Raw genomic sequence first — 13483 nt, forward strand, 5'->3', positions numbered from 1 at the left:
TATGAAGAGAAATTGAGCAATTTTGTCCAATTCTACTTGGAGTTGAGAAGAATAGAAGGAGGTCTAATTGAGATATACAGGATGTTAAAGGAGATTGACAAATTGGAGAGGATGTTTTCTCTTGTGGGCAACCTAGAATAAAAGATCACAGTTTTAGTATAAGGTGTAACAGATTTAAATTAGATATGAGAAGTTAATTTTCTCAGGATTATGAATCTGTGGAATCCATTACCCCAATGGTTTGAGGGGGGGGGGAATTGTTAAGTAAATTTAAGGAGGAGATAGACATATTTTTAATTAATGGGTTGAAGAGAGATGAGGAATGGACAGAAAGTGGAATTGAGGCAGAGATGAGATCAACCATGATTGTATGGAATGGCGGAGCAGGCTGGAAGGGCTAAATTGCTTACTGCTCCTATTCTTATGTTCTTAAATTGAGATCCTTTACTGCAGAAGGTTAGGATATGAAGCACACTAGCTCAAAAAGCAGAAGAATTCAATTCTGCAGGACTTCTCAAGAGCCAGTTGGCTATGAACTTGAAAGAGGACAAATCTGTAGATTTGAGGGTAAGGGTAGAATATGATACAAAATTGAATTGATGTAGGCGTGATGAGCTGATAGGCTTCATCCTATGCTGTAAAGGTTTATAATTCTGTTTTGAGTTTTTGAGAAATCATTTTTTTTCAATAATGGTGACACGTTTAGTATAATATTAGGATTTGTTTTCACGCCTTGCTGTTTTAGGGAGATGATGGCCTAGTGGTGTTATTGCTAGACTATTACTCCAACAAGATTCCAGTCATGTTCTGGGGACCCAAGTTTGAATCCCACTGTGGCAGATGGTAAAATGTGAATTCAAAAAAATCTGGAATTAGGAGATGAATGGAGACCATGAAATTGTTGTCAATTGTTGTTAAAAACCTATCTGGTACACTAATGGCCTTGTGAGAAGGAAATTTGTCACCAATATCTGGTCTAGCCAACATGTGATTCCAGATCTAAACAATGCAATTGACTCTTAACTGCTCTCTGTGCAGTTGGAATGGGCAATAATGGTCCAACCAATGAAACCTTCACCAAGCTTGACAAGTCTTGGATGCAACAGACTTCCTCGTCCTGTTTGCATAATTTTTGTCTGTTGTTTTTGGAGGGTTCTACGTTCAAAATCCACACAATATTATTTAATGGTATCTCAAAAGAATGTTTGTATGAAAATTCAGTCATTATCAACTTCAGTTATTTCTTATAGATGAAATGTAATTTTACTTTCATAGTGCAAAGGGCCCACAAATTGCCTATGAACGCAGTTTTCGATGGAAGTTAGCACATTTCCGGTATTTGTGTCAGGTAAATAAATTTCTTTCTCCTCCACACTAATTTATTCTTACTTCGAAACTTTTACATATCTCTAATCACTAAGGTAAATTGTTCAACATTGAGGAAAAGTAACTTTTGCATGTAAAAGTTGAGGATTAAGTTTAATGTGATTCACTTTGGTCTTTCAGTCTAATGCGTTGCCCAGTCATGTAAAGATCACTGTATCTAGACAGACTTTATTTGAAGACTCCTTTCAGCAAGTAAGTAGCTCCTCAAATATCTGCAGTCGAAGTACTTGTTAAAAATTTGAAATAAAAACTTAAGGTAATGCTTTTAGCTGAAATTTCACAGGATTATAAAGAAAATATGTTCGGTCTTTCTAACTATGCAATCATGTTTCACTCTATACAAATTTGTTCATGCGTTCAGGATGAGCAAACTTCGTCACGCGAGTCATTCAGTTGATTTGCTGCTTGTGCTTTAACAATCATGTTGCTTCTTTACTGGCTAGAGACAAAAAAGAAATGTAACTGAATTGCATAGGATATCTGTTTACACAATTGGAGAATTTGCACGTACGTTATCTTGAGATACATCTCACTTATCTAAATCCAAATAGTTCAGATAGAGAATAGAAAGTGCCCAGACAGGCAGTGTTATTGCTGCTTTTGGCTTCTCATTTTACTTGGATCACCATATTGCCAGTAGATTGTCCTTCTACATCTCCTCCTGAGAGCCGTTGAAGCTTCTTCCAATCTTGCTGTGTAAAAGTTTCTTGCCACTGCATCATTTCACCTGGTCTTGGGCTTTCCTCTTCTCCTCCTACCTGGTAGTCCCTACTTCATCACTGTATTTCAGCACCCATCCCCAGCCCTGAACCCGCCTGGCCTACACATCTTTCAACTGTGACAGGAAACCGGAGAACCCTGTAGAAATGCGCACAGGCGCAGGGAGAACGTGCAAACTCCACACAGTCACCCAAGGCTGGAATCAAACCTGGGCCCCTGGCACTGAGGCAGCTGTGCTGACCAATGAGCCACCATGCCACCCTAAAGCCTGGTGCTCTAGTGTGCAAGGGTGCAGGCAGAAGCTGGTACAAATGACTGCAAGCTACTTTTGCAGTCACCAGAATCAACTTAACTGAGAAATGAGACTCCACAACCCCAGACTTAACAAAATGCTGTACTGATTTCAGTTTTGTGATGTCAGTTTTTAAAAAAAAATGTCTTTTGTCTTTTAATGGGTTTACCACTTAAACTATGAATAACCAAAGTATCTGGTGGAGCAGCATGGCTGGTAGGATTGGGAAACGTAGGAACAGGAGTAGGCCATTCAGCCCATTGAGTCTGCTCCAGCATTCATTGAGATCATGGCTGATCTGTGGCCGAGCTCCATTTTCCTGCCTTTGGCTCACTTCCCTGAATACATTTGCTCCAAAAAAAGGATTCCAGTCGAAAGGCTTTGTCAGAGGGAGGTCATACCTAACAAATTTGATTGAATTTTTTGAGGAAGGGACCAGATGAGGGTAGTGCAGCAGATGTAGTTTGTGAGATTTTAAGCAAAGCCTTTGGCAAGGTCCTACATGAGAGACTAATAGAGAAGGTAAAAGCACATGGAACTTTGGGTAATTTGGTAAGTTGTATCCAAAATTGGCCTCATGGAAGGAGTCAGAGGGTAGGGGTATAATGCTGCTTGTGTGATTGAAGCCCAGTGTCCAGTGGATACCACAGGAATCAGTGCTGTGTCCCTTATTCTTTGCTTATGTATTAACTCTATAGGTGAGAAGGTGGAAGGAATAGTAAATAAGTTTGCAGATGACATAAAGATTGGCCAGGTGGTTAATAGTGAGGAAGACTATCTAAGGTTACAGGAGGATGTGATGGCTTGGGCAGGTGAGTGGCACTTGGAATTTAACTGTGAGGAGTGTGAGGTGATGGACTTTGAATTCTCCCTTGTCTTGTTACCTTTTTCAATGAATGATAGGACACTGGGAAGTTATGGCATATATTTTAACAGCAGGGAGGTTATGTTGGAGTTGTACAGGACTTTGGTTAAGCTGCACCTGCAGTACTGTGTGGTTCTGGACAGTGCAATTTAGGAACAATGTGATTGTACTGGAGGGGGCACAGAGGGGATTCACCAGCATGTTGCCTATGATCAGTCATTTTTGCTTTGAAGAGACTTGAAAACTCTGCTTGTTTTCTTCAGAGCGAAGAAGTCTGAGAGCTCTGATTCAGGTGTGTTAGATTATGAGTGGGATTGAAAAGGTGAATAGAATGCAGCTCTTCCCCTTACTTGAGTCAAAAACAAGAGGACATAATTTTAAAGTGAAAGGCATGAGGTATAGAGAGATGTTGAGGTAAGTTTTTTTGCTCACCCAGATTTCTACCAGCATCTTGAACGAACTGCCCAGAAGAGACAAACCCCTCAAACTTCTTAAAAGTATTTGGATGAGCACTTGAAATGCCGTAACATTCAAGACTGTGGGCCAAATACTGAAAAGTGAGGCTAGTGTAGATTGAGTAGTTTAGTCAGTGTAAACTCAGTGGGCTGAAGGGCCTCTTTTATGTACTATGGTTTTGTGATTATGAATGTTTATTTGTTTGAAGCACTGAGGAGATATTTAGACTTTTTTCTAAGAAAGGTCACTGAAAGGCAAGTGGGACTTCTTTCCAACCCACTTGCTGGAGGTTTTATAATCTTATGCAAAGTATGTAGCCAAGTTTGATAGACTGTGGAACTGCTTGGACATGTGCAAACACTAATAAGTTTATGTTATCAGGGATTGTGGCCATTTCGTATTATTTTGGAGTTTAGTTGGTTTGTAGCCTGTGAAAAGACAAGACCCACAGCTCAGTCTTTGCTACGTTCCTGAGAAACTGTTTTTAGAATTCTGTGTGGGAACTGCAACCGAGAAAACAAGGGAAAAATAGCACTTCTCCAAGATACTTGTTGCAGGCTTCCTCTTAACACCAGGATGCCAGACAGAATCTAGTGCACTTATTATCATATTTCATCTCCTAGAGCTAGCAACTATTTGTCCAAATATATTTTTCTGAAACTAAGCTGTTCAGGGAAAAATTTTTTTTCTTTAACTAGTATGTGTCTGTGCATGCATGTGAGTTGGGAAACTTAGAAGAATAAATATTTAGTTTTCATATTTCAAACTGTTAATACTTTTTGTCAAAAATTGTCATAATTCTATAATCAAATTTTATTTATTAAAGAAGTCTTGAAGATGAAAAAATTAATCTTTTTATTCTGAAACTAATGTAGATAAAGTGCAGTATATAATTGGTCATATTGGTCACTGGATAATACATTTTTACGCGCTGGAGTAGTCTACTAGAGTGCAACTTCTGTCGTAGCAATAGGTATGATTTATGGCCCTAAAGATCTGTTCCTAGTAATCTCGTCAATTATGTTTGAATTATGAGCCATTAAAGACCACCAGCACTGACCGTAATGATTTATTCAAGTCACACATTATTTTCTAACCCAGTTGGTGCACGTTTGCCAAAGTTAATGGTGGTGCACTTGAAAGGCTGTGGAATTTCTGATCTGCTACTTCAATTTCAGTGGATTTGACCATTGTTTCTTGCGATTTTGAGCTGTATACTTTCACATTTCTTGATAAATGAAAAACAAAATCTTACTAAAAATGATTTTTTTTAAAACAGATCATGGCCTTAAAACCGTATGACCTTCGAAGGCGATTATATGTAATATTTAGAGGAGAGGAGGGATTGGATTACGGTGGATTAGCCAGGTAAAACACCATTGCAGTGGTTTGCAAATAAAGGTCTTAATTTAATAAGTGGCGTTGAACTGGCATGGGCAGTGTCAGAAATCACACAACACCAGATTATAGTCCAAAAGGTTTATTTGAAAACACAAGCTTTCGGAGTGTAGCCCCTTGATCAGATGAAGTGAGAAACAAGCACACATAATTTATCAGTAAAAGATCAAAGGGTCACACATTGAGGATGTATGAAACAAACCTACGATGCTGTTAAATCTTTAATCAGTTAGAAAGTTTTAATTAATGCTTATGTATAAGTCCCTGAATTTCTTTCAAGTCACTGCCCTGAGAGAACTGAAGTTTTTATCAGTGTAGAGAATAAGTGGCATTTTAGGTCAGACAATGCATGCTACATGTGAGGCCTTGTTTACAATCTGTTTATTTTGGTTTGGAGTCAGTTTGGTTTTACTTCTAAAGTAGAAATTAATGAAATGCCGCATTGACTACTGTCTGTAAATTGTGTGCTTTTTGAGCAACGTAGAATGTATCTGCAAATAGAGTGTGTGTGTGTGTGTTGGGGGGAGGAGTTGGTGGGGTTTGGTGGCAGCCATCCTTACGGGTACCAGACTTGGCTATCAGCCTCTGCTCAGGGACTTCGTGTTGTTGTGCGTTCTGATTTCCGCCTTCGAGTACATTTACCCAAAGAACTAAGGCAGAATGTAATTTCTAGTAAGTGCTCATTTTATCAAGCGTGACTAAGAAACTATTGGTGATACTGTCTGTAAAAATCCTAATGTACCAGATTACATTTGAATATGTATTTGCAGAACTAATTCATTATTTGTGTGAAGACTCCTTGGAGTTTACTACATGACAAAAGGCATTCGATCCACCATGACTGTTTGAAAGAGCTGCCCAATATAGTCCCAGACTTCACCATTTCCAAATAACCGGACAAATTAGTTGTTTTCAAGTGCATTTTCTTTCATGCAATGTATTCCTGACCTCCTTAACCTAGGTGGTGGGAGTTGGATCTCATTTCCCCTCTAGTTCCTTCACAAATAATTATAAATCTTTGATGTCCGGCTACTGACTAACTAGAGACTTATCTCTACCCATTGTGCTTTCCACTGCATATAAGGAGAACAATTCCAGCTTTTTCAATCTTGCCACATAACTGGCCTCTGTTAACCTGGTTCATCCCTCTTCCCTGTTTTGAATAGAACGATAACACTTGAAATTCTCCAATTCTTTTGAGCCACTTGTATGCCCAAGGACATTTGAATGATTGAGGTCACAGGTTATTTCCATCTTAGTCTCTTGCAACAATCCAGGATGGATCCGATCTTTACTTTTTTTGACCTACCCATAACTTCTGTCGCGTATAAAGATTTGTATTTTTTTAATGTTGTGAGGTTAGTTCAAATCATTGAGTCTGCTAAATGATTTCAAAAAAAAAATTTATTTTGAGTGGATTGGATTTTGTTAATATTGCAGATTTGGTTGCAGTAGGTTGACTAAGCTTGTCTAAATACAAAACAGTTTATTACAAAAGCAAAAGACTGCAGATGCTTTAAATCTAAAATGAGTAGATTTGGTTCCCGTGTGCAGAGAGAAAAAAGTAAATAATTCAGTTTGAATATTCATCAGAACCCAGATTCTTGTCAAAGCCCATTGACCTGAAATGTTAACTTTGTTTCACGTTCTGCAGATACTACCAGACCTGAGTATTTTCAGCATTTTTCTAACAAGTTATTGTTATTCTTGCAATTTAAGAACTGTTTCATCTATTAGCTTTCAAACTTGTAGAGTAGAAATTCCATTTTTATTATGTAGAAGGAAGTGGAATTTTAACTTTTTAATTATCAAGTGATGGATGGTATATTTTAATAGCTATGTTTAATTTTCTTTGTACAGAGAATGGTTTTTTCTGCTATCCCATGAGGTGTTAAATCCAATGTATTGTCTTTTTGAATATGCTGGCAAGAGCAACTATTGTTTGCAGATAAATCCAGCATCCACGATAAATCCAGATCACCTATCATATTTTTGTTTCATTGGACGATTTATTGCAATGGTGAGTAGATAGTTACTTAAATGTTAATTTAAAGTTCTACAGGTTTGTGGATAATATGAGCTTTACATCGCTCAAAACATTCTAATTTGTTATGGGAATAAATCTAAAATGAGATTGTTTGTTTGGATTTTACAATTTGCATTCCGCAATTTTCTGCATTAAAATACAGGCGTTTACTTTCACAAATTAAAGTATTAGCGTACTGAGTGTGATTGTAAAGAGTTTCTAATCTTAGGTTGGATGTCTACACAAAATATGAACCAAATTGAGACATGGTTTTGAAAATCTGAAGCCTAGTCCCTAAGCTACAGTTTTGCATGCCATCTAATCACAGTTTCAGTGATATCAGCAGAGTAATAGTGCTGTACCTGTGAAACAGTTTGCTAAGGAAAATTTTAAATTTCACCGAATGGGGTACTCTTCAGGTATTTTCTCCACTTTCCCAAATTGGTGTCCTGAGAGGGTTGGGGAGGGCCAGGTTTTATCAGAGCTTTTTATGAAATTAGTAGGGGTGCCACAGAAAATATTTCATTCGTTTGTAATTTAAACTAAAGTGAGCAATTAGATAAAAACTTGAAGAAAAAATTATGCTAAATTGATGAAATGCAAAAGCTATAATTTATTCTTGCTGCCTGTGTGGAAGAGGGTAAAGCTAGCAGGATATGCCACAATACTAGGACCCATAAGGTAGGCACGCTTGAAAAGTTATGTGTAAGGGGACAGTAGATCCTATTCTCTGTGGCCCCAGCTGGCATCTCTACAAGTTGTATTGTCCAACTCGTTAAGATGACCATATGACTGTATGGGTTGTATGATAGTCATCTGTCTAACCACCAGATACCGTTAGGACTGATCTGAGAACAGGATACCTCAGATGATTTGTCAGGATTTGTCTTTGTTTGTGATTCGCTCTTGCTTCTGAAATTTGCTTACATTCAATGGAAGCCACTAGGTTTTGTTTCATATGATTTCTCCCAAAAATTGCAAACCTGGGGCAATCTTCTCCCAGGACTTGAAGTTGAAAGCTCTTTAGTAAAGCCTTTAATGTTCTTGTAGTGTTTCCTTTTTATCGTAAGACCATACCCTCACCTGTTCTTACAAGGTTCACTTTGCTAAGTGAATTTCAGGCACTCTGATTATGTGACCAGTCAAGCCCCATTGTGACTGTCCCAATATGATGTTTGGTGAAGCTTGGCATGTCAATTTGGGTGAGTACCTCTGTGTCTGGTATTCTGTCCTGCCATCTGACTTTCAGAAGCTTCCATAAGTAGATTGACTGAAAATGATTGAACTTCTTGTCATGATGTTGGTCCACAGACCATGTCTTGCATGAGCAGGACTTTTGCTTTATACACTGTTTGATAGGTAGACCTGCATCTCTTCATTGCTTGACTGATGTTCAAAGACAATGCTTGCTTTGATAATTCTTACGTGTGTTTCATCATTAATATAGACAGTTTAAGAGATTGTGCTGTCCTCTGCTGTGACAGAATCTGCTTATAGACTGAAAACTGAAATTGAGAAAGGGCTTTTCTGGGACATTATTTCAGTTTGCTTTGTGATGGTTGTAAGGCCGAAGTTATTGAATGTCTGCTTTATTGCATGTCTGACTTTGAATTGGTGGCACTGCACTGTTATCAGCAAACAGAAAATTGCAAAGTTTGTGCTTTGAGACCTTGGGTTTTGCCTGGAATCATCTCACGTTGGATAGGTTCATGTCCACTGATATTTAGTAATAATTCCAGGATCACTATTGTGAAAGGCCAATGCTGAAGAGAATTGGCATTTGCTTAGAGCTCCATGTAACTTCATCAGTGATTATGAATAAATCAGAAGACTTAATATCATTCGGAATACCAAATTGGCTGACTAGTAGAAAACAGAAAGGATTAATGGATAATCTTTGGGCCGAAGGAAGGTTTTAGTGGACTGGTATTGGGACCCCTACTTTTACTGGTTTGTATTAATGATCTAGCTCTTGAAAAATACAAGACAATTTCAAAGTTTGTGGGCAGTACAAAACTTGGTAGCATTCTTAATTGTGAACGAAACAGTGTGGAACTTCAAAATACGTTGATAAGTTGGTAGAGTAGGCAGGGAAATGTGAAGTAATACATCCTGACAGAAAGGACCTGCACAGGCAGTACAAAATAAAGAGTATTACTTTAAAGGATGCACAGGAGCAGAGAGAGCTGCGTGTGTAAGTGCACAAATGATTAAAGGTGGCAGCACAGCTGAAGAAAGCTGTTAATGAAGCATGCAGTATCCTTTTCTTTATTAATAGAGACCTAGAGTACCAGACTGAAAGTTATACTCAACCTATAAAAGTCATTGATTAGATATCAGCACAGTATTGTGTACGTTTCTGAGCATCAAACTTTATGAAGGATGTGAATACGATGGTTTCAGAGGTGAGAAATCTCAGTTACAATTCGAGAACTTTGGAGATGTGGCAGGTATTAGTAATTTCACTGGACCGGTAATCCAGAGCCCCAGCGTAGTGTTTGGGCGGAGCGGGGGGACATGGTTTTGAAACCAACCATGGGAGATGATGTAATTTTAATTCATAATAACATCTAGAATTAAAAACAGTGGCCTAATCGTGACCATGTAACCAATGTCATGAAAATTCATCTAGTTTGTGAATATCTTTTTAGAGAAGGAAATCTGCTCTCTTTACCTGGTCTGGCCTCCATGAGACTCCAGACTGGCAACAATATGGTTGAGTCTCAACTGCCGTCTGAAATGCCTCCAGGGTGCTAATGAGTTCAAGGACAACCAGGGATGGGTAACAAATGCTGGGCTTTGATAGTGATGTTGTCATACTGTACAAGAATAAAGAAAAAAGTGTTTGGACTGATTTCCTTGGAGAGGAGAAAGCTAAGGGTAAGTTTGAGCAGTTTTCAAAATTGAGACGTCAGGAGGGAATACACATACTGCCTGGAAGTGTAGTGGAGGTAGGTTCATTTGAGGTAATCAAGAGGAAGTGAGATGATTATTTGTATGCTTGCGGAAGAATGGTTCTGATGCTAATTTGCAGACCCTATGCAGGTACAATGGGTTGAACAGCCGCCTTCTGCACTGTAATAATTCTGTGAGCAATATTGATCTCTTCAACACTGATGTTTAGTGATGGAATTGTAAATTGAGGTCCAAAGAGACATTACTGCGCACTGTAATAATTGCTTCCTGATGTTGTGATTTGGATAGAACTGAAGATCATCTGCTGTCTCATTTACCCAAATGTCTTCTCTCTCTCGAGCATTGGATAGTCCTCTGGAGGATGCATAATAATTATATTTGTCAAATAAGAAAAATTTTGTAGATGTCAAGGTATTCCTCCAATTGTTTCCTGATGACCTAACTGTTGTCATCAAATTAATCTTGATTGTAAGAGGTGCTACTAAGTAACATTAGAGCGTGCTACATTCCTGACTCTCTGCAGTCATCTTCATTGTAGTGAGTACCCATTTTTGCTGCACACAGAAAATGTTCAGATTTCTCAGATTGCATCATGCCTTTTGAGTCATGGAGATGCTTAATTTAGTGCAGTATTTGAATTTGCCATTTACAGGAGGGACCATCTTACAAAGGAACTATCAAGCTGAGACTTGTCTACTACTGGAAGAAGAATAGGAGAGTTCTTCCAAGTTGGGGATCACATTTATCCCTCACCCAACATTACTGAAACAGATTACTGTGTTATTTAACGCAATGCACTTTGAGAGACTTGCTCTGTGCAAATTGGTTGCTGTGTTTCTTTATCTACTTCAAAAGGAGTTTCCTTGCTGCAAATTGCTCTAGAAAATCCTGAGGTCATGAAAGGCAATGCATTAATGCAAAGTCTGTCTTTAAAATGATTTCCTAATGCCAGTAATTGTCTTCCTTCCACCTCTCCCTAAGGTACAGCGTGAGCATTGTAAAGTAGTAGATTAGCAATCATGAATTAATTTGGCTTCTCTCCAGCATTGATTTCAGCAGAGATGATGGCTTTCCACACGAGTATATTTAAATGTATAGAGTTTTTTTAAAACTGTAACTCCATTGAGAGCTTAGATGTGGAGGCTAACAGAAGCCCCTGAAAGTGAGTAAACACTTTACTTAAGCACGCACTTGTAGTGGAGTCTGGTTCGTTTTGCAGCAACTTTCACCAGGGCAGCATAGTTTTAATTTGACTCTTCCTTTATATGGCAGCAATGTAAGTAAGCAAATGGCAGAAGCAGTTACTGCAGTATAAATGATTGATCACTTTATGAAGTCAACTGATGTGGCCCACAGGTGTCATGGAGATTAATTGTGTTCAGTGGAGAAGATGGACCCGACAGTAGTGAGCGTCAGTTTGAGGGCTAGTTGTCTGTCAATTTCTGCACTCTGTCAGGAGTGGAATTCTTGCTAATCTGTCATGCAAGGTCATTGAAGTTTGACCAGCTTTTTATATGCACATGTTTTGTACATATAAAATTGACCTGGCAGATATTAAAATCCTGTTAGTTTCTTTTAGTTGCTTAAAACAATATTTTGTTGCAATGTTTCATTTTCTGTTGAAGTTTATCAGTTTGTGAAAATAAGTTCGATTTCAGTGACAGTGTAAATAAGATTATTTTAGAATAATTGTGTAGCGAAGATGATACAAGTAGATTATATATAAATGAAGAAATCCTCTGGACAGCTTCCAGAGGGGTGTGTTTTAATTTATTTGTAATGCTTAGGGTAATCTAGAAGAATTTCTCAAAGGCCATGAATAAGTGCTGCCCTTAAAATTGAGCAAGGAAACTAACAACACTGCAGTTAATGTTTTGAGGTGTAAAATATGGAACACAATGATGTAATAGCTCGGTGGTTCCACAAACTACATTATCATTTATTAAATTCAATCTTTCCCCAGCAACCAACCAAATTGACAGCCTGGTAAGAAGAAAATAAATAGCAGGTGGTGATAACTGGGAATCCTTTGGGGGAGGGTGGGGGTGAAGATTGAACATTGTAGGTGGACTGGAGAATTTCAGGTATCAGCTCTGAGGTGGAAGAGTTGGCACTGAAGAGAGAGAGAAGCACAGTAACTGGGACAGGGAAGACGGCTATAGTCAATAAAGGAAAGTTTGAGAAGTTCCTTGACTGGCTGAGACAGACCTTGCACCATTTAGTCCACAGGGAGCCAAAGTCTTACGGCATAAAGTCAGACCCTTTGGCCCACCATGTTTATGCTAGCTGTGGAAAAGGTGGTTACCATCTCCTTTCCATTACTTGGCTTTCTGACGCGTGGGAAACCTGTAGAAAAGTGAGTTTTAAATCAGGATCTCAAATGCAGTGTTTGATCCTGATCTAGTTTTGTTAATGATAAATTCACCTCCCTGAATACTTAAATGTTCCAAAATCCATTGCTATAAATGTTGTATTGGATGTGGGTATGCTATTGGTTTGGGTCAGGCTTCTTATTTCCCCATTATTGGGGTTGATATTAAAGTCCTATACATGTGTCTGAGAACTTAAGTAGCACGCACCAACTCAAATCAAAAATTGATTGAGAAACTTTTTTAAAAAGTAGGTTTACTTGACACTAACTTTACCTGATTAGAGTGGTCATTCGTTGTTCTGCATTTTAATAGTTAACGTATAACATGTTATTATTACTTTTATCAAACAACTCAAAGTAAAATTCTGTTTTTCCATAGGCTCTCTTCCATGGAAAATTTATTGACACTGGATTCTCGTTACCATTCTACAAGCGTATGCTGAACAAGAAGCTCACAATTAAGGATTTGGAATCTATTGACCCTGAATTTTACAATTCCCTTATTTGGATTAGGTATGTTGTATTAGAATACTATTTTAAGTAAATTAATATTTTAATTTGGCCTCAGTAAATAGCGAAGTGTAAATCATTCACTTTGGCTGAAATTGCTACATTTGTCTTAGAATTTAACAACTTGAAAATAGATTACCTATGGCTTTTAAATCTTTGAATTGGTCAAAATGAAAAATGAAATTGCTGGTAAAATTAAGATTAAGTGACATTCTCCAGGCTGCTGCCAGTGTCAAATTATAATGACTTGCTGGCCATTACACATGAATGTCTGATCTCTTCTATTCCCCTATATGCAGTTAGTATCAAACCCTCTAACTCTAGTTTCTTTTGGGGACAAAGAGAATTTTGGGAATTAACCATTTGGTGAAGTCACGAATGTGAGTTGTAAGACCATAAAATGTAGGAGTGGAAGTAGGCCATTTGGCCTATCGAGTCTCCTCTGCTGTTCACTGTGATCATGGCTGATCTGATACTCAGCATAGGAACAAATTATCAATGCCCAAGTATACTCTGCCATTAGATTACACATTATAACTATCT

At 38.1% G+C, this 13483-nt stretch overlaps 1 protein-coding gene across 4 annotated transcripts in view; it reads left to right on the plus strand.

The window, feature by feature from the left end:
- The window catches only part of LOC125452044 (NEDD4-like E3 ubiquitin-protein ligase WWP1), a 130119-nt gene that overhangs the window by 88945 nt on the left and 27691 nt on the right, over positions 1 to 13483 (plus strand). For all 4 annotated transcript variants that reach the window (XM_048529954.2, XM_048529952.2, XM_048529953.2 and 1 more), the window contains 5 exons: positions 1276 to 1348; positions 1507 to 1578; positions 4999 to 5087; positions 6978 to 7137; positions 12810 to 12943. In XM_048529954.2, the coding sequence (XP_048385911.1) occupies positions 1276 to 1348; positions 1507 to 1578; positions 4999 to 5087; positions 6978 to 7137; positions 12810 to 12943 (528 nt within the window). The remainder of the gene's footprint in view (positions 1 to 1275; positions 1349 to 1506; positions 1579 to 4998; positions 5088 to 6977; positions 7138 to 12809; positions 12944 to 13483) is intronic.

Source organism: Stegostoma tigrinum, chromosome 5, assembly GCF_030684315.1.
Source record: "Stegostoma tigrinum isolate sSteTig4 chromosome 5, sSteTig4.hap1, whole genome shotgun sequence".
Classification (NCBI taxonomy): domain Eukaryota; kingdom Metazoa; phylum Chordata; class Chondrichthyes; order Orectolobiformes; family Stegostomatidae; genus Stegostoma; species Stegostoma tigrinum.